This window comes from Strix uralensis, chromosome 12 (assembly GCF_047716275.1).
Source record: "Strix uralensis isolate ZFMK-TIS-50842 chromosome 12, bStrUra1, whole genome shotgun sequence".
Lineage (NCBI taxonomy): Eukaryota > Metazoa > Chordata > Aves > Strigiformes > Strigidae > Strix > Strix uralensis.
Genome location: NC_133983.1, coordinates 5,329,840 through 5,357,353, shown reverse-complemented (window position 1 = coordinate 5,357,353; position 27,514 = coordinate 5,329,840). Strand labels below are relative to the sequence as shown.

Sequence of the window (27,514 nt, the reverse complement as noted above, 5' to 3'; positions counted from 1 at the left end):
CCCCAGCTAGAGGAAGAGACATGCCCTTATGACACTTTTCCCAACAGCAAGAGGCCTGCCTGCATTATTTTAAGAGCAGAGAGATAATTTTGGACAGAAGTTGCCGATCATAGACTCCATTTTAGTTGATGGCCCACTGACAGGGTGCATTCTGTTCGAAGAGCTGCCTGAGCTTGGAATATAGAGTGTGACTATGATGGGAAATTTTCTTCAAAACCTGCTGGACTGCCCTGTAGCTCTGAGTGCTGCTGTCCGACATGGCAAATCCGGAGCAAGGGGGTACCTCTCCCCGGGGGAAAGAGGCACTTTGTGTGGGCAGCATCTGCCTACAGACCTGGGCCAGTGCCTGTGCAGGGGGATAGTTGCTCCAGAAAGGAATGAGAACTTCTGACCTCCGGAGCACAGCACGAGGCAGTTTTTCCCTTCCCGAGGGAACTACTGAAGAAGCAAACATTATGGATGACGCAGATGAGAAAATGAGAAATGGGGACAGGGGAGGAGGATGTATTGTTTAAACGGAAAATTTTTAATTTTTCACGTTTCATTTCCTGTCAGTGCATCTAGAAGTCAAATGAAGAACTGCCCTTACCCAAACCACCCGGATAAGGCGCGGGGTCCCGCAGGCCCGGGCCCAGCCAGGCGGCCGCCGCGCGCCCTCTGCCGGGCCCCAGCGGCCAGGCCCCGGCGGCGGGAAAGGGCCCCCCACAGCCCGCCCAGCGCCCCCCACAGCCCGCGGGCGGGGGGGAAAGCACAGGGACATCTTCGTGCCACCGCAGGGCTTTTTAAATACCTCACTCATCATTAAAACTAGAGCGTAGAGGGTTTAAGTGTAATTCTCTATACCTGTGTACAAAGGGCTCAAATCAACTTTGGTGTGTTGCATTACAGTTGCAACATTCTCATCTCCTTACCAAAAAAAGGTTTTGGCAGAGGGACAGGAAGGGAAGGTGACCATTCAGTTACCCTCACAGAAGCTGACTCAACTAGAAATTACCTTTTTCCTGATGTTTTTCTTCCACGACTTTTTCCATGCTACTTGGTTTTCACCAGCACACACCCCTAGACTCTGCCCTTTGGGGTAGGCCACTTACTCTGAACCTTCTGTTCATAGAGAAGTCTTACATAATGGGAGCTTATAAAATCCTTGGGGTCCACACAATGCTGAATTAGGGTTTTTTTTAATTCACATCGCATAGAATCACCTCTGAAAACATCTGGAAGGATATTCACTTGGTTTGATGTTAAAAACACAGTAAAGCCACAAACAGGTTACTTGGGTCAGGTAACAGATGGCACTGAGATGCTTTTGTGGAGTTAGGTCATCCAAAAGCATAAAATTTCATAAGCAGTAAATTTATGTATTTCTTAGCATGTTTATATTAGAGGTTTACATTTGGTAAAATAAAATTAATATCTCAGTTAGAACTACAAAAGTCTGAGGAATAAAAAAGTTTTCAGAAACTTTATTACTCCTGTAAAAGAATGCCTGCAAATAGGTGTTAACTGTCATGATTGCTGTACACTTGCATACCACTACTCTGTCCTCTGAAGATGTAAAAATTCTATTTACAAATAAGCAAGTTTTGTTCTTTCCCTTGGTTTTAAAATGTGAAAATGAATTTTGGTTTTCAAAACCAAAAAAAAAAGCGAAGACTGTTGGTTAAAAAAAATAAAATAAAAATCCAGTAGAGAGCGCACCCTGGAGTTGTTTCCTGGCTATTGTCTTGCAGGAATCTTGCACACACTAATACCGTCCTGCTCCCATCAGGTATGTCCTGTTTCGCAGAGAGAACAGACTTAGGCTTTAGCTATAAATACCTTATAAAAAAACATTTACTATGTCATTCAACATAAAAGCCTGAATAGTTTTTCAGATTTCTGTCTCACAAATTGGTCATTGCCGTTATCAGTGAAACAACCAGGAGTACTATCACAACAGGGTTGACAGAACTAGTATGCTAACTAGCAAAGGCACATGGGTCAGAGGAATGTGTCAGTCCCCACCTTTCTTCCCACACCACTACTGCATCCCACGGAGGTTCGCACACACATGTCCCGTGTATGGGAGTTCCACTTTCCCAGCCAGCCGGCAATCTTGAGGGGTATCGACTTGCATTTCATAGTCGACAGGTGCGGCGTTCCTCCTGGCTATTACACATGGTAGTAACTCCAGAGCCGGGAGCCTTGACTCACTTCCACACGCCACCAGGCAGCTTTAAAGACTCAGCTGGCACCTCTTCCATGCAGCACTTGTGCCAGCACCAACACGTCCCCACCGCCTTCCCCTCACACCTTCCCCTCACGCGGCGGTTCCACTGGTGCTGACGCGCTGAAGTCAGATCACAGCAGTGGCGCACAGGGAAGGACAGAGAGGGTCTTCCTAGGGAATTCACCATAGCACACAGAACAGAGAATAGGTTCAAAGTGTATGCAACATTTTATTGAAAAAATACGAATGTTCTGTACATAAAGTACAACTTAATGGGCTTGATAAAATCTCCAGAGACTTATTGGTTAATATAGGTCTTCTTTTCTTCTCTTTCCTCTAAGGGCATAAAGCATACAATGAAGCAGCAGGTCCCCTGTACTTGTGCAAGTGCAATCCCATCGCTGTGCGTGCAGCATAGCACCTGGCTCTACACACGGGACTCCAACATGCTCAATGTACTTTGATGGATGGTCTGCAAGAAATTTAAAGCATGGAAAAACTGCACAGGACTGGTCCTTCAATCCACTGATGAGTCAAAATTTATTGTGAGATCTTTGTTATCCTAAACAGTCTGCATCAGCGTATCCAATATTTCTGACAAATAAATACAAAAATAAATAGGGATCTGGCCTCACAGAACCTCAAGTCTCAGAAGCAACACAATTTGTAGCAAGCTACATACATAATTTCAACTATATCAACATAATTTATTTAAATCTCTATCAATAAATGTATTAAAAGTATAAATTCTTATCCAATACTGAGAGTTTAGTTCTGGAAATAAACCCAGAAAAACAAAGCTTTTTTTCAGTCCTCTCTTACAATTTAGTGTGCTCTTAGAAAATGCTTTATAGCTGAACTTCAGCAGAAACTAGCTGCTATATAATGTAATTCTATCCCCCAAACCTAATATAAAAAGCTTTTAAAATCTTTTTACAGTAACTGGCTTTCATGTCCTAACTTTACATACAGTTACTAAAAATACTGCACATTGCAGTGCTGACTAAAAATAGGTTTAGTGTTAAAACTACATGCACAAATGCTGGAGTACCAAAGCAGAAACTGAATAATGTGGCAACTTCACAATTAACTTATGTTGCTAATTGGATGGTGTAACAATACTGCAATCTCAAAAGATATGTATGTTGCAAATGGAAAGACAACGAATAGGACTGGATGAGGAGAAAGTTAGGCAAAACACCTTTTTTTCTTCTCCATTTAAAACTGGAATGTCCGTTATCGCCAAGAAGGTAAATGTAGACCAGCGTTAGAAGCTTGTACTAAATCAGGAGTAAATTGTGATGACTTCTCGGCCGCCTCCTCTAACAAGTAATACTCTCTCCAGACCCTCAGTCAGGACTTCAAGAAACTCCATGTCTGTTTCAGTAAAGTCAAGGACAAAAGAAATACCAAAACCCAAACACACAGTGATCAGCCCCTGTATTGGGTTTCTGCAGCAAGGTTTTGGTAGCTGGGAGGCTGCAGGGGCATCGTCTCTGAGATAAGACCAGGGGCTGCCCCCGTGTCAGCCAGCTCCAAAATGAACCCGCCACTGCCCAAACCTTAGCACATCAGTGATGCTGGTGGCACCAGTCTACAGAGTCACGCTCCCTCCCAGCTGCTCTTCATGAATATTGACTGTTTTTCAGCCACTGTGGCTCAGCCTCTCCAGGGAAGGGTGGAGAAATAAGCATCCTCACCCATAACCTCAAGTTTAAAATCTCTCCTGAGCTGTCACAGCTGTGGTTGAAACCCCCTTATGCCAAGAGGAATGTTTTTATCCTTCCTTTGGCCAGCACACTGTTGTGAAACAGCCGTTACTACTACTACATAGATTTAGGAGAAAATAATCATTTGGTCTGAGATTTGTGACTTTTTTTTTTGGCACAGACCAGTGAAAGGCTTGCTAATTTAATGCTACAAACCAAGGCTGAAGAGCAGCTGTGGACAAAGAACTGCTGTATCAACAGGCTCACCAGATCACAACCCTCAGCTCTGGCCTTGCTTAGGGGCATGGTGCAAGTATCCCTTTAAGTGCCTAACACTGTGGGTTTGAACTTTAATCTTAGCAGAGCACTGCACTTGGAGCCAAGCTCCCAGATTCTGAGGTGTGAGCTATGCCCAAGCTACGCCCTCTCCTTCAGGACTCGAGTTCACTCATTGCTCTGCCCAGAGCGCTGGCTGCTGTCAATGCCTTCTTAAACATCTGCTACATCCACTATTGAGAACTAAATTAAATAAATCTAATTAAATTTAATAAATAAATAAAATCAAGTAAGAATTTAGACATGACTGAATTCAAACCTACAAGGCTTCCAGAGCAACCAGTGGCAACTTTTACTTTAAACAATTACTACATAACAGCCACAAGCCAGTACCCTCCACTCAGTGGACACTTTGTCACATATTACAGCTTGACAGTATTTGTAACAAAATGAATTCAAGAGCACAGATTAAAGGTTTTCTATGTAGACCAGGCCTTGCCTGAAAGGATACAGTTTTCATCACCATCGGTATTCTTTGGAGGACCGGGCATATTGAGGAGAACAAGTCTGGCATCATGGGATCTATTTACAATAACTTCATTTAGCTTCACTGCTGTGTGCATTCTTCGGACATTGGACTGGTTCCTGTAGAAGAAGCACATTCAGACTTACTGTTAGAAACATGCCTCTGAAAACTGAATTATTAGAAAGGCTCTTAAAAGCACACCTTATATCTCCTAAATACCCTGTGAAATGTCAACTCAGCACACAGTAATTTTTTTCAAACTTAATGATGAAGATACAAAAGAGGTTTCACAGAGTTCTTCAGGTACAGCTAAATCCATCGGTTTCAAGATCCCTGCAGTCAAGTCTCCAGTTTACGAAGTTATATTGCTCTTCAAGAAGCATATTTTTATAAAGATGATTTAGTCTTGCATAAGAAGTTAAAACACATTTGCACAAGGGCACATGCTTTTTGACTGTGGACACTTGTGAGTGCAGAGCCTTCCCTTCGGACAGCCTCTCCAGATCCCCTCCCTCCCACAGCAGCCCAGACCATGCACCTCTCTGCACTCAGTACCAGAAACTCTCTCAGAGACCTGTTGGAACCAAGTAGGAGACTGGTACCATTGCGCTCAGCCCACACTTGCCACGAGTGCGCTTGTCTTTTTGTGTTGAACAGCAGTTGACATCTCCAGAGAAAGCTTGGTTTGCTACAGATCCATAGGCTGGAAGGCAGCCTCCAAACGGCTGAATGTATGCCTGCTTACGGGGCTTTTCTGGTGGATAGTAAGGATTTTAACCTCTCCTTCAGCTGGGCACTAATCAACCTCTCTGCCCAGCTATTTACAAGAAACACTTATGACCCAAGTATCTTTAAAATCTCAATCATGCTTTCAAATTTGAGCAGCCACTTGGTTCAAAAGTTATGGGAGAGAAGGGAATACATGCAGCATGATCTCATAAGCCTCTGCTCCTTAAGAATCTAGGCTGAGAGGTAACAGGATTAATTATTAAGACTACATTATCACAAAATAACACCAATTCATGCAGGAACAGAACTGGAAAGTATCCTTTGGGGATTTTGAGCCAGGGAATGTTTCCTTCCTACAGAAAATCAACCATTATTTTGGTAATGTAAAAGGAAAAAGAATACAAAAATAGACTTATCAAAGGGAGAAGATATTTGCAGCTCTGAGGATTTTCCAATTTTTTTCTTCATTTTAATATATTAAAAACAAGTATTAGTAGAAACGTATCAAATATGAATCTATAGTTTTGTTAATTCAGTTTTACATGTTATGAATGAAAGTCTTTAGTAACCTTGCTGCTCTTGCAAATATTTAGGTTCACAAAGAAATATTTCATATAGATATAAAATAGAAGATGTAATAGTAAGAATAATGTATATTATACTAACAGCACAATCTACCCACTGTGAGTCACCTCTCTGTTATTTCATGTTCTTATTTGATTTAGAGCAAGGACATCCTCTGTCTTCACCATGTCAGCTTCAGAAAGCCAGGGACAACACAGAGGCCAGATTATATTTACAGGAAGTAAGGAAGAAGCCAGCAACAGAAACAATATACTGTTATTAACTACATATAGTTTTGGAAAAGAAATTGAAAACTAAGGTTTGGTATTCTCTAAAGTCACATTTAAAATCGGCATCTCCCCAGTGATTTGAAGGTGTAGGCTGTAAGAAAGGGTTTGTTTGGTGCCCAGAAACTGCCAGAAATGACATCAGAGCAGTGTTGTGGAACAAGAGCTTGTCTAAATGAGTAATGTTTCCCACTTTGTGTGTCATACTCTGCTTAAGAAAATAGGTTCAGACCTGTAATTGTTTTCTATCCTGACTTAGTTCTTGTCAGGACAACTCTTGTAGTTTGTTATGTGCTATTTATAAAGATACTTAGCTTAAGTGCCTAATCCTGCTCCCTTTAAAAACATTGCTAAGACTGCTCAACTCTAACTCCTTTTCTTTTCTTCCATAATTAGATGTAGTTTTCCTGCTTGTAGATGAGAAAATTGAGTCTTCCCTCTCAACCATCTTAATGTACTTCTAAGTTAAATAACAAACTTACAAGTTTTCCCACTCTCTGAAAGCATGGAAGAGGAAAAAGTACAGGTAGTTAACACCAAATTCAGCAGAATTTCTACAGTATGATTCAGCCTAAAACAGATTTGAATTCTCAGTGATTTATCAGGACGAAAAATCTGGAACTTTGCCAAGTATGCAAAACTGACTGAGTGAACTCTTCGTGTAAGATGTAGTACACCAAAGAGGTCACAGGAGATTCACACATTTTTATACAAAGCCAAAAGAGAGCTTTACTTCTAGCCTATTCAAGGGATACACACATGCTAATACTAAGGCTGTTGTTATATGTCAGTGCTCCTTCAACAACAAGTCTGTCTTAGAGGGATTTATCATACGCATATTCTATTCACAGTCATTCATCACCATCTCCACAGCTTCTTCCTTGCTGTGTTAAACATCCACACTACACATTAGATAGTGAAATTATCAGTCTGGTTTTCAATTGTGTGTTTTGTTGAGGTATTTGGGAGACAGAGGGAAAGTTATAATAGGATTTAACAGCTTCAGTTTAGAATTTGACTGTATCAAGTAAAATATTGAGGGATGTGTGCCACATTTAACTGGTTAGAGATTTCTCAGGAGGCTAACTGCTGTCTTTCAGTAGTCAGGTCTCAACGTTTATTGTGCAAGTCTAAACCAAGGATTAGGAGACAAAAGATAATAAAAGCACAGCACATCTAGAGTTTCAGGAGGTGCAAGCTGTTGATTTAGACAAGACTCACGGCTTAATGCTGATGAGATCTCTAAAGCTTCCCACAGCACTGCCTCGGTTCCGCTTCTCAGCGTCGCATTTCTCTTTTGTCCAGGTCATCTGGATGTTCTCAGGAACTGGGTCCCCCTCATCTTCTTCATCTGAGTAGAGGCTCTCCAGACGTGCTATTGAATGTCTGTCCTTTACCAGCTGAGCCTAGAGGGCACATGAATGAAAGGTGAACTCAGGGACTTTATTTTACGTTCTCAGGTTCTGTTTAAGCAGTGAAGGACCTTTTGTTCCATTGTATCCTTTATCTTGTACAGCCAACCTAGCCTTTAGGACAGCTCTGATACCAGGCATCTACCCTAGTCAATAATACTACATACCAAACTGTCTTTAAACAGTTTTCATAGAATCAGAGAATGGGTTGGGTTGGAAGGAACCTCAAAAATCATCTAGTTCCAACCCCCCTGCTATGGGCAGGCACATGTTCCACTACACCAGGTTGCTCAAAGCCAAGTCCAACCTGGCCTTGAACACTGCCAGGAAGGGGGCAGCCACAGCTTCTCTGGGCACCCTGTGCTAGTGTCTCACCACCCTCACAGGAAAGAATTTGTTCCTTACATCTAATCTAAACCTACCCTCTTTCAGTTTAAAGCCATTATCCCTTGTGCCATCACTACATGCCATTATAAAAAGGCCCTCTCCAGCTTTCTTGTAAGCCTCCATGTTTTGATGGGTGTAAGCCGTGCAGGATTTGGACTAACAGAGGCCTGCATCTACACAAGAAAAAAAAGACAGTCTAGGCTCACATCATGACATGGTCTGAAACAATGGACAAGGCTGACTCAAAAGTGACAACAAAAAAAGTTGGACAAACACATGCAGAAAAATTACATCATCTGCACCTTGCATAGCTATGTGTCCTAACAGTCCAAACTGGAATTAAATCTACAGTAGGAAAACAGGATATACTATAAAATGAAACAAACCCCAGACAATCCATATAAAGCAAAACCAAGGTCAAGAATGGGTTGAGACTTACATCCTCAAGTCATCGAGTATCACTTACATCACCAAGGGGAACACACAAATCATTTCTACAGCGTACATACTGCCATTGTTTTTCCCCAAAATAAGTAATTTCTAGCATGGTTTTGCAAGCACAGTCAGGCTATTCGATGACTACATGCAATTTTGGAAAACAAAAAAGCTACACTAACAGTATTTCCTTACAGCTTTAAAACACGGGAGTTAAATTTAAGCAGCAGCTATATAAAACACTACTAGGAAGGTACTTTGTGTCATCCACCTCAGCAAACCACAATAATCAACCACAAATTACATACCTCCCTTTCCCTCTCTGTTTTTGTCAGTCTCATTTGCCTTAGCATCTGAGATCTCTGCTCCATCATAAGAGTTCTCTCGTAAGTATATGCTGAGATATCACTATTGTGCTGCAGAAATAAGAAAAAAAAATATTGTGCTTGTAATCAAGTCATAACTATATACCACCATTTACACCATAAAGTGAAAAACGGGCTCAAATCCCTTACCATTTCTACCACTTCTACCTCTGCCTCTATTCGGAGTTGATAGAGGAAAGTAGCCAAGTCCTTCTTCATCTGGATGCTGTTATCATCCATCTGAGCTACAGTAAAAATTCTCATTTTGCATTTTCTCCAAACCTGGTGAGGGAACGTAAACTCGGTATTTGAACCAATAATATATTGCTCTACAAAAGAGAAACTCATCAATATATCCACTCTCATTTATCAATTCAGGTTCTGATACCAGATATTGTTCCTTTAAGCTAATGCACACAGAAGAGATGGGTGACAAACATTCTTTGGCTAGCTCCTTACTTTGTGCTGTTTGAGAAGAAAAGGAAGCAACATCAACATGCCTCCATCATGCACAATCCACCACACATCAATGTTGCCTTCATTGTAACGCTCATGGTTGCTGGGGTAGAAAGACACATTTTTGGGAACCAGCAGAGCCAGATGGGCTGCAGTTGTGCAGCGAACAGTACCTGCCAAAAAGGAGAAGAAACTTCCAATTCTGAAAGAGTGACGTATGGTTAAAAAAAAAGTCACTCACTGAGCAAATGTCAGCAAACCATAAAAGTCATCACTTACATTAAAAAAAGTGTATAGCAAGGCTTGTATAGACAGGTCGGACCACATAACAAAGGTAGGATAAAGCAGACTTACAGGAACACAAGCCTGAAATCATGTTTGAAATAAAAGCAGCAATCTTCAAAGCTAAGTATGAGGATAAAGCATCTGCTCTGCTCTAATTTGACTGTAGGGGAAGGACAGGAATATAGGCAAGGAAAGTGTTAGCGAAGAGACATGAATAGGTTAGGACCTCTGAAAGACAGAGATTATCTAGGAAACAAATTATAGTTTGCCATAAAAACAGTATCTCTCAAGTCTGTAATTTTTTAAGCATTCATTAGAAAGATTAATTTTAGCTGCTAGATTAATATTTGAAAATCTTTCATAGGTCTTTTACCTACAAGTAATATTTCAAACATAGAGCAGTTTTGCGAGAAATTATCCACTTCGCAATCAATACAAGACAAAACAGACTAAAAATCAAAACCAATTTCACAAGGATTCTGTTAAAATCCCCTGTGTTTACCACGTGTGTAATAAACATCTCTGTTCACAATGTTTGATCACACAGAACCTTCAAAGCTCACCTATAAAGGTCTTCCATGACCTTGGATCTTCACTTTGTCTCCAGCCATACGGCCATCCCAAAACCACAGTATTATGTTTCATGCCACCCAGTCCACAGGACTGGATCAAGTGGGCAATTCCTTCTCGAACCTTATTGGCTACAACTACTTGACAAAATCCTTTCACCTTCTCAATGTCCATCATATTCTTAATAGTCTGCAAGACAGACAAGGAAAAATCTCACAGCCAAAGGGATCTTTAAATATTTCTCTATCATGTGATTACAGCGTAAACTCCTGATTCACATGTCCACAGGTAAAACACATTTCAAGGCAAAGTTCTGCTCATCCACTTTCCTTAATAGAACAGAACAGAAAACACCCACTAACTGTGAATGCTACTTGTTTAAAACACACATAGTTCCCTTCCAGACATAATGATTTCTAACAGATCAAGATAAGCGTTTTTTGTTTTGTGCTATAATCTCTTACTCATAGTGGTAGTTAGTGATATCTCACTTTATGTTTTCTAATCCTAAAACACTCACCTTTTTAAACCTAAGGTTAACTAACTTCATTTGGATTTCCAGTTTCATATTTCTATGTAACATGCTGTGTTATTATGTTCAATTTACAAATATAAGCTCCAAACCCATCACACCTATCAAGAATACCATACCCTTTATTTGTTTAAAAACTAAACAAACTTGGTCAACACATAGGCCTATGAATTAGTTTTTCCCTTTATAACAGTTTTCCTGTATAAAAAGCCTCTGAGGACGAAAACAGTGATGTGTTGGCTAATACTATACAGATGTAAACAGAGCTATGATGTCATGTTTACAGAGTAAAGATGATGAAATGATTTATTAACAAATTTTCAGGACCATCCTTCAATGCTTTTTGTAATGAATTTATCACCACACTTGAAGAGACAGCACATTTGCTAAGTTTTAAAAACTGAGTTACTGAAATGTTTCTTGGTATGTTCAGAAAACTAAATAGTCCTCTTCCCTCCATTAATCAGTATACATAAACTTCCATAGTAATTATTTCTTATAAATTAAGACAGTTTTATGCAGTAAGGCTGTTCACACAAGTTGCAAGCATTGATCTTATACTTGCAAAGCCACAACTGACAGCTGAAACATGTTTGCAAGCCCTTTACTGAACAGCTGTAGTAGTACTACTCAACTATACTTTATGGAAGCTTTATTGATACGCTTCTTCCCATGTATTATTATGAAAGTTTTAAGTTATCCACCCACTCACCCCTTTTTACTTTAGCAATTTGTTTAAAACACTGACCTGTTCAGCAGCCTGGGCTTCTCCGTAAGTTTCCAAGAAATTTCCTTGGATCACTGATCCTATGATAGTCAAACCTTTACCAGCTTTCAGCTGGGATGCAAATGTTAACAATCTAGGGTATTTTACATGCAAATCTTCATCAAGTTTCAGAAGCACCAGCAACTGAGGCCTGGAGAAAATAAAAAAGGGAATGTATTTTTTACTAATGCTTTAACAAAAACACTTTAAAAAACTGCCTCTCCTTACTTTAGTTGTGCTCGAATATTAACTCTGAAACAGTACATTCTTTCTGTATCTCACACATTAGAGGGCTTTTAATTAATATTTTATTTCTCTTGATTCAAAGCAGATTTGAGGCATTGAGGGAATTCTACTGCTGCATTGTTTTGATAGTCATAAAACCTATTCATGTACTTAGGTTAAGAGGCTTGCATTAGTGTTGTATTTACGTGGTTGATTCTCAAGGCACTTTTAAGTACTATCAGAGCAGACACTGTGCTCATACTGCAAGGCTGTCCTCCCAGATCTATCTGTATACTTGCGCCAAACAGTTGGGAAACAGGAATATTTTCATCTAAACACAGATCCCACCTGCTTTCTGTCCCTTAAGGTATTGCTACACATCAATTCAGTTATTTTTGCTCTTAAGCTATGGTTGAGCAAATATAAAAAGATTTATAACTCTCTTTGGTAGATTCCTGCTCCTGTAGTTCAGAGCCTAAGAGTTGTGCGATGCATAGCTGAGAGGAGGGTTCTTGCCCACTTCATCTGTCTTCAACACACAAAGCCAGAGGGAGAAATGTTCCAGTTTTTAACCCTAGAATGATAGCAGTGACTTCTTTGTGCCCCACTGCAAATTACCATGGGCCCCTGGACCTCTGTACTCAGCAACCTCCACAGTTTCCCCAAGTTCCACTTCTGAATTCACCAATTCAGAGTCCAATTAAAGATCCAAAGGACACAAGAAGTTCTGCCCATACAGGGCCCACACAGGATGGCTTGGGCAGTGACAGGACAGCTTACTGCGGACTCAACAACTTTTTTTTTTTTCCTAAATATTCTGGGCATTTAAATTCATTCGCGCAGACCAAAAGCATTGTGTTAAGATTCCAGTTTAATTCCTTAAGTTTAAGTAGATAATCATGACAGTGCATTTTATTAGTCTAAAATGAGTACCTCCAGTTCTTCGTGTGTGGAGGGCCCTCCTCCAGCCTGAGTAAGGCATATCTTGCTGCGCTGAGTGAAAGACCTCGGATGCCATCACCCCATTCCTTCTCCGCACTGTGAAGAACACACAATTTAGCCAACATATGGTTTCATGAGCACTTAATTGCACACTTAGAGTCATGCTGTAGAGAAATCATTACCTTACAATGAGTTTAATAATATGATAAACATACATGTGATGCATGCTGTGTATCATTTGTACATGTATGTATGTGATACCACACATCACACGAGAGAACTACAAATGTTTCAGTCAAATGTATACCACGACACCACCATTCTGTGTTTATCAGCACTCCCAAGTATAAACAAACATCAGATATTTCAATACCTGATTTGTTAAAACTAAGTTATACAGCCATACTACAGTCTGACTCCATCAGATATTAACCATCACAGGCAACCTAACCTGCAGATTCAGTTTTTCAAGGACTATTCTAGACAGACCTTTGCACCAGATAAACTGGAATAAGATGGCTGCCTTCACCTGTTCTGGGCCTGAAGTAATTATGTGTGATAGCAGAAGGACAGATCCCAAGCAGGGTTTCTGCTTCCTGTGACTCTCAAGTTTCACCAAACACCTTTAGAGGCTTAACAACAATGCACTCAGGGGCTTTTTTTAGCACTGACAAAGTAAAACAATGAAAAAAATTAACCAGTAAGGGAAGCCCTCTAAGTCGTATCTCTGAACAGTTCATTTTCCAAGTGTGAAGGCCAGAGATAATTCACAAAAAATAGACCCAATCTCCTTCCTACCCTTTTCTATCCAGTTATTACTTACCCTTGGTATTCAATGTACTTGTAAATCATGCCTGCAATAAGCATAGCCACCAAAGCGTAATACCAAGATGAAATGAACATCAGTGCCAGGCAAATACTCATGCCTAAAAACGAGAGGGCCCTAAAACAAAAAGCAAAGATACTAGTGAGTAGTGGGGTAGAAAAGCTTAAAAAAAACCCCTCAATTATTATCTTGCTCTTTTTAATTTAAATTGCCTATTCTGAACTGGTAGTGAAAGTAAAGCTTCCAAGGAATCTCCCCAGACCCCAACAGTTTTAACATCCTGTTGTTGAAATGAAACTCTCAAGCCATTAAATATCTGGGTCTGGTCCACTATGAATATTACATCTATGCGCTCTTGTCTAGAAGTGATCTCCAGAAAAATAAAACATGGCCAAAACCCACACTGCAGATTACAAACTAGGCGTTGAGCGTGCCGGCCTTCTGCTTACCAGTGATAGTATTTAAATCGAGGCCGCCAGTTTGGAGTTCTAAGAAGTGTTTGTACTGCACATGCTAGATTAACGAAGAGGTAACACATCAAGAAAAACCTGCAGAAGCAAAAAAGCACAAAATTTTTTAGTACACACACACCTATAGATTCTGGCACATATTATAATCACATGAATGATTTACAGTCAAAATACAGCTGCCCTGTCACATGTGACTATCCTTCTGATTTTTATTAGCCTGAACTATCAGTATAAACTAGAACAGTTTTTTTAATCGGATCAAGTTAGATCTATCCACAACATCAACACTTTGTTCTGTGATAAAAATAATATCTTCCCAAAGAAAGTAACAATCCAGCAAGACTGAAAACATATTTATTCACAGAATACTCCAGAGCAGAAACAAACAGATTTATGTGCAGAGCCTGAAGTCAGAGAATTCATACAAATAATCCAAGTGGAACTGAGGCTCCAGTAATTTGCTTTACTGGTTTAAGATAGGGTTCTGGAAGACAATCAAATTAGCCAAACTCAAGAGAGCATTGCTCTTTCCCTCCTTCTCCCTTAAATAGCAACCACCCTGTTTCTTACATCGAAAGAATTGGAGCCACCATGTCAAGCGAAGCAATAAGGATTCCCAGCTCAGCAATTAATGCTGTTAACAGAAGAGCCCATGTTGGTTCACCATTTGCTTTTCCATGACCAAAAACCTGAAGAAACAGACACATTAAGCATATCTTCCAAGTATTTCATAAGATTATAATGAGGGGGAAAAAAAAAACAAAACCAAATGAAAACATTTTAAAAAACAATAGTAATTTTCCTACACACTATTTTCTCTAGAGCAAGGAGTCAAATTATTCTAATGGCTTTCTGTGCTTCACTTAGATGTCAGACTTCCTCATAAAATGAATGACCATATATGTCTATTCAAACTCCTTTAAAAACATTCCTAGTTTTTAACAAAAGAAAACAAAGCATTAGAATAAAAGATATTGACCTTCACTTCAACACTGGGCAAACTAGGGAAAATAAATCCAATTTCCAAGAGCAAAAAGTCAAATAGCTGCTTAATTACTATGTACAGAATGCCTTTTTTTTGGAGGGTGTTTTTTGGGTTTTGGTGGGGGTTTTTTTAGCATGTACGAACCCAGAGGAAGGGAATGATGTTGTCCTTTGCTATGGCCTGCAGCAGCCGGGGGGCTCCAGTAAGGCTCTGTAAACCTGCTCCACAGGTAGAGAAGAAGGATCCTATCACAATGACCCACGGTGAGGGCCAGGAAAGGGTGCCCACAACTAAGTTCTTGTTCACTGCATCGCCGTACCTGCAGAGAGGAACAGCGAGACATTCATATTCAAAGAAGTATTCCGACACTCACACTTGGTCTACTCAGTCTGTTTTAAGATGTCATTTAAATACTATACGTTTTCTTGAGTAGGAAATACAGGAAGTAATAAACAATCTCAGTTATTTTTAATACACAGATAGGAAGTGTCTGCAACCTGATTTCAACAATTTGAAAACTTTCTTTTGATTATATATTATAAAACTCTTATGTTATTATCACAACATTATTTTCTACTTTCACCTAGAAAGATGCAGTCCTTAACAAAAAAAAAAAAAAAGTTTAATGTTTAAAACACCCAACACAATTCAGTATCAGGCATCCCTACAGAAGACTTTGGGGTTTTTTTTGGTTGCTTGGTTGGTTTGGTGGCTTGTTTTTTTTTTTCCCCCCCAGACAATTATATTCACAAGCAATTCACTGCTTCTCCACTGGAAAGAGTCCATCAATGTGAGGGAAGTTTTCAGAAAAAGCACCTGTAGACTCTAGTACTGGGAACACTGTTATTGGGTTTACAGACAGAAATGTTTGATAACTAATAATTCAACGGTGGAGATAACCAAATACCAAACTTTGTCCAGTTACAGACATCTGATATGGTTTCTATGCAAGAAAATAATCACAAATGCTACAAGGAAATACTTCTTCCTATGAATACCACTAGGAGCAATACAACATATACAGATATAGATGTGTGCTATCTGCCTGACTTTCAAGATTTTTTCTTTGGCACACGTCAGGGAATGTACATTATACTGGTCATTGACTTAGGGGACCATGGTCAGCAAGCGCAAGAAAGATTATTTGCTAACATACTGTAGGCTGAAATAATTCCAGCTATTTGGCATACAGTGTGGATGTCACCAGTACTTTTATAAAATATCAGTAGTAGTACCTCAGATGGCAACGAAGCTAGAAAGCAGTTTGCAAAGAGTAATTTTGCCAAACTCAGTAATTAACAAAAAGAGGACAACAAATGAGAAAAAAAAAAAATAAAGGCTCCTCTGGAGAAGGAAAAAAAAAAAAGAAAAAGAACGAATTTTTGTTGTTTTCTATCTTGCTTCTCTAGGGAAAAGAAAGAAAAGGTATAAATCTATAGTTTATTATAGTTTACTGTTAGGGATCTGATCTTTGAACAAGTACCCCTGGAAACTGAAAAGGGTACATCAACACAAGACAAAATAGGTTGGGGTGGGGTGGAGGAATTAAGACATGGGATAGAAAATCTGAGGGAGCCATGCCAGAAAATATCAAATCGAATTACAAGAAGATTCCCAAAATAGTGTTTACAATTTACATACAAGTAGGTTTTAAAAGGCACCCAAGAGTAAAAGCCAAAAAAAAAAAAAAAAAGGCGGGGGGGGGCAGGGGTGGTGAGACACACATTCCCTGCAAAAAAAGAAGAAAGGAGAGCATTAAAGCTGTAAAACTTACTTATCTCTCAGGACCACACCTTCTATGCAGGCTCCAAATAATAATACACAACTGAAGTCTGGAGTACAGAGTGTGCTAAGGAAATAGGATTTATTTAGATGTGGCAGACAAAAACAAGCACAGAAAGTATTGTAGGAAGTTCAATACTTTCAAAGTGCCTCTGTCCTATGGCACTGACAGTGCAGGATCTCCATAAGTACGTGGTAAAGCTGGTGAGTAAATTAATGTCTCACTACTCATATATACCTGCTAATGTTAAAGTGATAAAGTTATTATTCTAAGTTTTTAACTTAGTTAAGTTTTAACTTTTTGAAATGTTACAATAAAGGAGATAACTTCAAAGGAAATAATTTTAGATGTAAACATCAATTTAATCTGCTGGTATAGAGCAGAAATGATACTAAAGTATTGTTCTTTCCTCTCTCCTTCTCTTGTGTCTGAAGATATTTTGAAGATATAGCAAACCATTACCTTGCATTTTCTCATTTTGTTGACAGCATTCACACCACTAATAAGTCTTTGAATATTGGGTTTGTTATTAAACTGTATTATTTCTGCATTGGGGAGTACAAAATACTTCAGGTTTTTTGGATCTGACACTCTTTATCTTGTGATTTAAGTTTACATGACTGGTTAAATCCTAAACTCTACCCTCTACCTCTGAAACGCAATTGTAAAATACAAAGACTAATAAAAGGGGAAAGATTGATCACTCCTAAAAATTATGCTGTAAGCCTTCCACTGGGTGGCGTATCAATATCTACATATAAAGTTACCCACCACAAAAGTAAGTTTTGAGCTGCAAATATTTTAACACTAGAGCCGGGGTTACATCTGTGACCTGTTTCAATATTTATTACGTTCATAGGAAATGCAGATTTCTTGATACAGGGTCAGGTCCCAGAGTAACATCTGGAAAAGGCCGTGCTCCTCAGAAGCTGCGACAAGTGAGCTGGGATCCTGATTTACAGCTTCGCAAGTTTTGGGAAAAAACAGGTTCAAACCAGCAGAATTTCCAGAAGAGTCACCATCTCAGCCAGCTGCCCTCTGGGTGGGATTTATTCAGAAAGCTCTTACAAAGAAGTTTTGAAGTCCTTGCTCATTAATTGCCTTTTGCATTTTCTTTTTTTTAATCTCCTATGTTGATAAACTGTAGTTTAGGACACCAACAGTTAGATGAAGCTGGAAGACCGTGGCTTCATCTCTTCTCTAGCAGGAGAGAAGAGATTAAGACAGTCTTTGTTAAGCAAAGCCCCTGTGGCCCTAAGCCCCGAAGAGTTTAACCACATACAAAAACCAGCAACTTCGACTGGGACAAAGGCTGTTCCTCTGAACACACACTCAGCACCTATGAATCTGGTACAAGGAACATCTTCATATTCTGCAAATCAAGTGCTCCAGGCTCAGTGGAAACAGGCAGGAAACAGCGAGTCATTCACAGCTACGTGGAGCTTGCTACTGAGCATGGTGTTTGTAACACTTCCACACATGCCAGCTGGGGATGTATCTAAGAATCACAGAATAGCATTAAATCAGATGAATTTGTTAGAAATCAAGGGGGAAAAAAAATAATACAGTCCTGATGTAAGATGATCGTGTTTCATTCACTGACTTCAGAATAAATACACAAATTCATTGGTACCAGTGAGCAGTTGACTCTACACATATACCTTCCCCCCTGCCCCAAAACCACACTTGGGGAATATATAGTCTAATTTCTAATTCCAGTTTATCTTGCCCTAAAATGTTCAAAAAGGCCTATACTCCTTAGTGTCACTCAAAATAAAAGGCCTTTTTTTTTTTCTTTTAAGGAGTTGAAATTTATGATCTCTCCCATTTAAAGCCTTCCCTCATCTTAATGGTCCACTGCATCCTAAAAAAAGATATACCTGTAGTCCACCAACCTTAAAAGCTATAGACCACTGTGTAGCAAAGAAAAGGAATGGAAATGCAAAAGAACAAAACAAAAAAAACACACCACAAAAAGGGGGATGGAAAACAACAGGATAATAATTCTAATGCCTTCAACTCAAGGACTGTTTGTTGGGGTTTTTTTTCACTGACCAATCATACTCACACTGATAATTTTGTCACCTGAAAGCAGTTCCACAAATCAGATACACAGACATTGATCTAAGTCACAACATGCCAGGACTCTTCTAATTTTAAAAGGATACAGACTAGTGATGTCGTGACAATCGCAAGAATTGTTCCAACAGGAATGGATTTCTGTGCATCTTTGAGGTCACCTGATCTGTTTGAACCAGCCATGATACCTGAAAATACATTTTGGACATAAGATCATGAGAGAGAAGAAAATTCAGAGACCCAAGATGCTCTCTCATTCCAGTATTCTCACCGGTCACTGAAGGGAAGAAGATGCCAACCAGCACCATGAATGAAGTGGCTATATCCGAAAGCACGTATAGATGGAGGTTGTTCTTCTGGCCTGCTACATCAACAGATGGGTGATGTGCTTTCTCCAGTATCTCTCCTTTCTCCATATAATTGCTCCATAAGTTGTCTTCAGTGTTATTATCACACCACAGAAAAGAAAAGCATGTTTCAGTTCAAACCTGTTCTCATTATAATGGGTCTACAACTGAAGATTACAAATGCAATTCATGCAATTCAGCAATCAACACAAATTAAGACATATACAAGTTACATGAAAAAATGTATAATGCATGCTTTCAAGAGAATCTAACAAAAACAGTAAATATGTATGAATAGCCTACAGAAGTCTAATCAGTTTTTATCCTTTAATATTACTAAACATAACATTCTTTTAATTTCATACCTATTTTAACCCCAAGAAATACAGTGAATATTTTTAATGAACCATACCCATACGTAGTAGCTCAGAGAATCCAAAGCAGCACTATTGACCAGCTTTCTAGATATAAATGGATTTATTCTTTAGACAGTGGAAGAATTACACGGTTGGCAGTTGAAATTTCACTAATAAATGCTGAGTCCATTCTAGAAACTAGACTACTCGTTTCTGTGAAAATGAGAACCTTAGGCACTCAGCACCTGCACAAAGCAACTGTTCTCTGGAGTTCATTTCAATAACGAACACTTTTCAATGATATTATATTCAGGAGTGGGCAAAGGAGGAGGTACGCTGTTTTTATCCAAGTACTCTTATCTTTCAGGATGTGATCTTAACCTGTCTAAAATGGAGAGTCATAGCTACACATAGTTCAGAAAATTTTAACAACTTACTCATGTTATTACAACTCATAATTACAGCTGACTTTCTGCTGAAATTACGAGATGTACAAGGAAAATTTATTCAATCTTACAGCAAACAAGTACTGTATCAGGACAGAAGTGCCAAAGATTGTAAGACTTGGTTTTCTTTATTGAAGGTAATTTTCTCCATTGTAATTACATTTCTTCAGTCCCTCTTTCCTAACCAGCAAGGAACAGTTCAACTCATTTCAACTGCCCAGCATGCCTCCTCTTTGAGGGAATAAAGTATTCTATCATACCTTTTAAAATGCCACTAGCAGCTCCTGGAATTCCTGCTATCTCAGAGACATTGTTCATTAGGAAATATTCATCACAGTTCTCAGTGGTTAAGTTTGTACTGTGACAGAAGAGCTCCCAAAGCTTCGAAGCCACAGTAATGTTATCCTTAACTATGGTTTTGGCACAAACATCAAACTGATCTCTTGACAAAGTCCTGTTGCCCAACATGCAAATCCTGGAAGGGAAGCATGAAAACCAGTGTTATTATATGGTACAGGAAAATGAAATCCACCCTTCCCCATAATTCTTCTTTCATATCATGGGACTTTCAAGTGGCTCTAGTCTGCTACCTCATTTCTCAGCTTCAAAAAGATGGTGGCAGCATGACAAAGACTGTGTATCTGTTTCCTTTAAGGGTCAGAAGTATAAAGCTACTTTTCCAACAATTTTGGGAGAGGTATAAAAAGCTACATCAGTGTGATTTATTAAATTTGGTACATTTACTTTAAACAATGAAAGGGAAAGATTAAGCCACTTTTTTTTCTTTAGTTAAACAGAACTACTGGAGTGGAAGAGATCTGAAGAATACTTAGCATTCAACTTACTATATATTTAGAATATCTAAATATATTTAGAATTGCATTATCCCAGTTTCTGTATAGCAGCACTCAAATGACCCCCTGATATTTTAGCTTCAGAATTAGGAACATACATTTCTATCATAATAAGCAAAAGTTGTTCCTGTCAGAAGATACTACGGATAATTGCTAAAATCCTCCAGTGCCTGTTGTGTTTCACCTAACCAAAACCAGTTTATTCCAGCACTTAAAATTTTTTATCCACTTCTCCAAAGACAGTTCCACAAGACATGGTGATACAACGTAACAGCTTGCTGCCACTAAAAGTTCATTTAGCTTCTCTTCCCAGTGCCAGAAAACACTCACAAAAAAAAAAAAAAAAAAATCATTTCTTCCATTTTAATAAGTTTAATAGTTTCACAGGTCTTATCAGTCACTAAAGTCAGGAAAATGGAAGAGATAGGGACATTTTTGTAGGGTTCGCAGGCCTGTGAACTGTAACTTCAGAGAAGCCTTACCCTCCAGAATTAAAAATAAATACAGTATCTAGTTACTTCAGCAAAAGAAAAAGGAGTACAGCCCAAGGAAGAAAGATAGAACAGTCAAGAACAATCCAAGAGATAATGAGGGGGAGGTAGAAACATTGTTTTATTTTTACTGCTGTAAACCTGTCACTGTTGTAAAATATTATAATCATTTATATCTAAAGGGAGCACTTGAGGGTTGCAAGTACTTAGTTATGGTCACAACATTTTAAGATGTGAATAATTATGCAGACTCAACTCCTCTATTTCCATTCCATTCATCTCTTGTCAGCAGTATCAGGAAATACTGTTTGCATTTCTGGTAAAACACATGTGTCCACATTATTGCTGCTCCAGCTCCCAGTTTAAGAAACTGTATTACATGTTTAACTGCCAACACACCAAGGAACATGCGTTGTGTTCAGAGCAGGGCTACTCATATGGCAGACTAATCTGTTCTCAGTCCAAGGGGAAGTTTTGCTGGAGCCTCAGCATGGCCCTGCCATCACACCTCCCACATTCCTAAGAGATGCCCTATTTCTCAGCAAGCTGCTGCATCACACCACCACAGTTTCCAACCACGAAGGCACCACATCATGTCTGGCTGGTCTGGGGAAAATGGACCTGCCAAACTGCTCCCTACGAACTGCTATAAACAACCCAGCAAAATTGTTACTAAAATTTAACTCAGCAGCTGTAGGGCAAGATACTGGATTGTCTTTGCAGGAAGCAGAGAAATGTCAGTCTCCATCAATCTATATACTCACCACGAGATTTAATTGTCCCGAAACAGTTAAAGAACATGATAATGTGTTCATTTTAGCCTAAGACACTTCTATTCCATGAGCTCTGCATGTGGAAGACTATCACTGTCACTATATACAGATCAAAAAAAAAAAAAAGCCAAAACCCAAAAAAAAACCCAAAAATGGAAGTAATTCACTTAAAAGTTAGCTTTGACAATGTGTTATGCACAAGTTTTAAGTAACTTCCATTGAACCCCACCTTCTAGACCTGTAGGCAAAGCTATACCCCATCCAGAATTATTACTCACGGAAATTCAGGTGGATCAAAGATGGACTTGATAGCTCCAGCATAAATGGACAGTATAGATATTACTACGCAGGCCAAGAAGAGGGAAGCAAATTTGTTAACATATTTCACACCTACAAAGACCACCACTGCCATTAGGATGAGGAATACAGTGCCATACACCCTCATGTTGTTTAGCATAGCACTGGATGCATCATGGGCACCGGATGGATGAAAAATTGCTGCTTGTGGCACAATATATGTCTGAAACAAGAAGAAAGCAAGCTGAAGGAACACGGGAACAGAACTCTGTCTATATTACTGTAGTGATCTTGTTCCTATACTAGAAATGTAAATCACTTCCCAATTCGCCACGTGCTCTTCACCAGGAATCTTCAATTTATAGGAAAAGTCCAGGAATAACGGCCCATTTTATTTCAGTAGTACAACTGAGCCAACTTGATCAATGACGAGCACGTGTCTTTGATTAAGGCATACTTCCATCTATATTTTCAGGAGAGCTTCCAGTCTGGATACCCACAGAGTGTGCAACTTCTGAAGAGAAGCACTATCAGTACAGAATTGGACACTGAGAAACTGGAGACCTTCTGGTGTCTCCCTATGAATGTGTACGTGAATATGGGACACGAATACTGCGATATTTCTATACGCTCTTTATCTTAAAAGCAGGACTATTCCAGTGCTACTCACCAATAAAATCTCAATGGCACCAAGGATATACATTGCTCCTGCAAACGTTGTTCCCAAATAAAAGCATAACCCTACAGCTCCACCAAACTCTGGGCCTAATGACCTGGATATCATGAAATAGGAGCCACCAGCTACGAAACAAGAAAATGAGAGTAAAATTCACACCAAAAATACAACAGAATTATACACTGCATATCTGTGTTTTGGGGGATTGGATTGAAGTATCTTTTTGTAAGCACAGGGGTAACTAAAAACCAAATTAATCTTCAGCCTAACTGATATTAAGAAGAAATACTAGATATTAATTCAGGCTTTGTATCCTGGCTTAAGCAAATTTCTCTAGAATAAAACCACATTAACAGCTTACAACAACTCTTTTTTCTGTTTTTAAAAACACAAATGAGAAGTTTGCTAATGACGCTTACCTGGAACAACACCATTTGTGGCAATAGCACTCATTGATATGGTTGTGAGCATAGTCTGGGGAAAACAAGGAAAAGGAAGCAATTGTGTCAACATTTTTTAAAACATAATTTATTTCTTGATAGAGCAAAGCTGTCACTGCATATATGATACAATATTTCTATTTATTCTGCCTTGACAGGTCATTATCTGAAAGAAAACAAGGGTAGCAGGAATTCAATCATCAAGCTGTTGAGACTTTTGCTTGAGAGATGACCACTGCTTTATCAGGTCAAATAAAGGGCGTCTGCAGACAAAGCAAGATAAGACACCAGAGGTGTCCCTCCATCTGCAGAGCTGAAATTCCAACAAAGGCTAGCCCGGCAAAGCAGGCAGCCATGACCTGGGACAGGCAAAGAAAACAGCTGTTTGCTGAACAAACACCATTTTTAAGACTGTTATCTACATTAGATACTGTTTGACCGTTTAGAAATACTAGGGGGAAAAAACTAAAAAAGAGAAATCACGTGACTACAAACAAAACAGAAGGGTCTAGCATAAATCTGGCTTTTCTGTACATACGCATCTATAATGGAGCCTCTCCAAGCTTCTCAATAGTTTCACAGAAGTTATGTCACATGTGTTATTTTACCTATATACTTACACAACAGCAGCAAAGTAATACAATCAGGAAGGACTGAAGAACTCCAGCCATTCCTACCATCCAAGTCAGCCGAAGGAAGAGAATAACCCCAAAGATATTCTGCATGCATGGTAAATACACCCCCATCAGGGTGCCCATGCTGGGTGACTGAAAAAAAAAAGTTGATTGACATTCATTAACTGGAATTATTCAAAGCACAGATAACCAAAACCCCCTATAACCTCAGTTTTTCAAATGGTAGTTATCTGGGAAACATAAGGTAGACACAAATATTGTGCTGAAGTTCCACAAAACATGAAACAAACTCCAAAACCACGAATTTCTGAACAAAATTCTGATCCTACCACATCTTCACATTTCAAGTAATTATAGTCAGCATTTAACACCAATTACTAACAATAGTACAAACATGTATTTATTTTATTGTAGAACTAGAGAGTTTCTAGTACGAGACCTGTTCAGTGCTACAGACCCCAAGTAACATAGATTCTACATCACTCCCCAGGGTTTACAAATTAGTTTCATGGAAAACATACTTTTGTGATGTTACAACTAGAAAAGAATTGGAATCAATCTGGAGACATGAGGAATATATTTTCTTCCATTTTATACATTCCATGTAAAACTAATTGTTCTCACTTATGTTTAATACTAGCATCAGACTCTGAATTACTTTTGACAGTGACTGAGAAAACACAAGTCAGCTACGTGACTTCACAGGACTGCACATGACTGGCATTCAACACAGTATCTTGTAGAATTCTCCTTTGCCCAAATAGTTCTTGTCAGAGGACAGTCAGATCCAAAATAATGACATCAAAATGTCACTGATAAAGGGTTTTATTTCAAGGAATACAAAAGCTTTCCCTGCATTGGCACACCTGGCACTAGCAGCATTTCAGAGTCCCAAATCTCTGTGGTTTCCTGCCAAGATACTTCATTGTTTCTGCTTTGTGAGGTTTTATTTTGCATTTAAGATTACACAGAATGTTGAAACACAGGGCAAATAGAGATTGTAACTTCTCAAAGGTTCATCCCTTTTCATAATTCTTCCTATAAATAAACCTGAATTCCAAAACATATTACAGATAGACAGCATTTAAAGAAACCCATGAACAATCATCTAAATGAGAAGGATATTAAAAGGAAGTGACAACACTTGTTCAAATTTGACTCCACATAGCATTAACTAAATTCAAAAATACACAGGTCACATGCACCCATATAGACCAATTAGTCATGAATCAAAACCCATAGTTCCTAAGACAAGCATGTAACTCTTAAAGTGATAAAATGCCTGTCAAAAACTTTGTTCTTGCCCTGTCTTCACTATGGAAAAATTTAGTTACCTAAGGTAAGTCAAAAGTATATTTTATTACACAAAGCAAAATCCTAGAAAAATCAAATGGTTATAGGTTCACCAGGTCAAAATAAGCAACCTAGGAATTTAGTGCTTCAACTTGGAATTACACATTACAAATCAAAATTTCCTCATCTGCATTAGGAATCTGCCCTGCCAGAGATGAAAGAAAACTGTGCCTAAGAACATGATCTGAACAGTTCTTTGTTACAAATGCCAGGAATTGCTGACTGAATATTTTAAAGTCAGCTTTGAATTCCTTGTGTGACTAAGGCTAAATCAGATCAACCAGACTTTCCCCATACACGCTTGAACTCGGGTGAACCTCCTGAAGTAAAGTGAGCAGCAGAACAGCATGCTGATGGTTTCCAACAGACTTACCCTATGAGACCACCCAGCATGGGGCCAGAGAGCAGTAGTTACTCAGCTGTTCCAATGCCACAGTACAAAAAAAAAATCCTTAAACCTTCACCTGACATTTGTACAAAAATTATCATCCTGACCAGCTTTGTCATGATTATGTACAAGTACAAAAGGAATTGTTGTCTTCCGATACTAACAAGAATGACTTGTACATAAGTATCCTGAGCAGGCTAAGGTAAGGATTTTTAAATGAGTTGTCCCAATGCTACAGTGGAAGAGGATCATCTCAGGGTATTCTTTATAGTGTACCTGTTTCCTCAAGAAGGGGAGGTTTAGATACTTTTGATTTACACTGTGTCTTCAACTGCATAAACATTAACTGAGAAAGGACTAAATACTGTTGCCAGGCACTGGGCAGATTTTGCCCTGGCTTCCTATTATCACCTTAATGTACTCTCTGCCCCTCTTAAAGAGACATTCCACATAAATTTATCATCTACCTGACCATTCATCCGTCAGTCACTCCCTCACAGTATCTCTGAACACAGCCGCCAGCATCAAGTGAATTTATCAGATGTGTGGGTATCTCGGTGGTAAAGGAGTTTCTAAGAGTTTGTCAAAACCGGCATCAGGGAAAAGGAAAGAAGCTCAACCTATTGCTCCTACACAGGAGAAGCAAGTGGAGCATAGTTATTCTATATTCTATATGACAGTTTTCCAAGCACTATCAAAGCAGGTGAGTTTTCAGCCTGCCCTTCACACATCTCCCAACACCTGCTTCCTTTGCATAAGAATTCACCTTAGCTCAGCTCACTCCTATCTTCTTCCCTCAGCAGCCCCTGCAGCTCTGCATCTTCTCCCTCTCCCTCCTAAGTGGCCTCTGATGCATATCAAGTTACAAGCTAACTTCAGCCACAGAGGAAGAGAAATTGTGCATTAGTTGTATAGTTATTAGACTACTGCAGAGCAGAGCAGCCTAGGAAATGCATAAGTGCCTGCCCGCAGACAAAACCCAACCCACAGTATTACTAAGTGTACCTCAGGCATAACAGTTTACTCTGGATTTTCTTACCCTGTGGAATGAAAAATACTGGTATGAAAGAATCATCCACAAATAATACCTGAACCAGCTTGTTCACAGCAATATTTAACACCAGTAATCTGCAGTGACTTGACTGTTTTTTATAGCATCTTATAATCAGTAAGTGATCCTAAACCAGTGCTGAAGTCTCAACAGAATGCAATCTGAAATAAGAAGGGTATTATGTTCAGTCTCAACAGCTATCAAATGAAAAAAATTAAACACTCCATGCATCATAAAGGAAATAAAACACAAAGACATTTTGAAGAATGCTGGTTTACATCAACAAGGAAGGGACAGAAAAATCTCGAAAACAGTCTCAATTTCAGTGATGCAGACCATGTTTCTGTTCACTCTAATCAGCTGCAGACACATAATTGATACAAATATTGATTTAAGTCTGAAGGACACTATTTCCATTGTGTCAGCGTGATGGGTTATCAAAGCCCTTGGCTGCAGGGCTCAGGGACATTGATCACTAATGACAGCTCCCACAGTTGCTCTGTAGCATGAGGACAGCAGCACAGAAATGAACTGCCTTATTAAAGATACATGAACTAAAATAGTCAATCTAATTTTTTTCATCATGAGA

At 39.1% G+C, this 27,514-nt stretch overlaps 1 protein-coding gene across 5 annotated transcripts in view; it reads right to left on the bottom strand.

Moving 5' to 3' along the window:
* Positions 1-2,414: 2,414 nt before the first annotated feature.
* The window catches only part of SLC12A4 (solute carrier family 12 member 4), a 50,893-nt gene continuing 25,793 nt past the window's right edge, over positions 2,415-27,514 (bottom strand). For 4 of the 5 annotated variants that reach the window (XM_074881893.1, XM_074881894.1, XM_074881895.1 and 1 more), the window contains 21 exons: positions 24,119-24,265; positions 23,478-23,532; positions 23,053-23,183; positions 22,364-22,605; positions 20,228-20,442; positions 19,090-19,254; positions 18,908-19,006; positions 16,731-16,788; positions 15,101-15,275; positions 14,542-14,660; positions 13,951-14,049; positions 13,499-13,618; positions 12,667-12,771; positions 11,491-11,659; positions 10,204-10,399; positions 9,359-9,528; positions 9,050-9,181; positions 8,843-8,950; positions 7,522-7,706; positions 4,706-4,839; positions 2,415-3,586 (listed from right to left, as the gene is read on the bottom strand). In XM_074881893.1, the coding sequence (XP_074737994.1) occupies positions 3,495-3,586; positions 4,706-4,839; positions 7,522-7,706; positions 8,843-8,950; positions 9,050-9,181; positions 9,359-9,528; positions 10,204-10,399; positions 11,491-11,659; positions 12,667-12,771; positions 13,499-13,618; positions 13,951-14,049; positions 14,542-14,660; positions 15,101-15,275; positions 16,731-16,788; positions 18,908-19,006; positions 19,090-19,254; positions 20,228-20,442; positions 22,364-22,605; positions 23,053-23,183; positions 23,478-23,532; positions 24,119-24,265 (2,916 nt within the window). In that variant the 3' untranslated portion in view covers positions 2,415-3,494. The remainder of the gene's footprint in view (positions 3,587-4,705; positions 4,840-7,521; positions 7,707-8,842; positions 8,951-9,049; positions 9,182-9,358; positions 9,529-10,203; positions 10,400-11,490; positions 11,660-12,666; positions 12,772-13,498; positions 13,619-13,950; positions 14,050-14,541; positions 14,661-15,100; positions 15,276-16,730; positions 16,789-18,907; positions 19,007-19,089; positions 19,255-20,227; positions 20,443-22,363; positions 22,606-23,052; positions 23,184-23,477; positions 23,533-24,118; positions 24,266-27,514) is intronic. The other variant, XR_012630586.1, reaches the window with a different exon arrangement.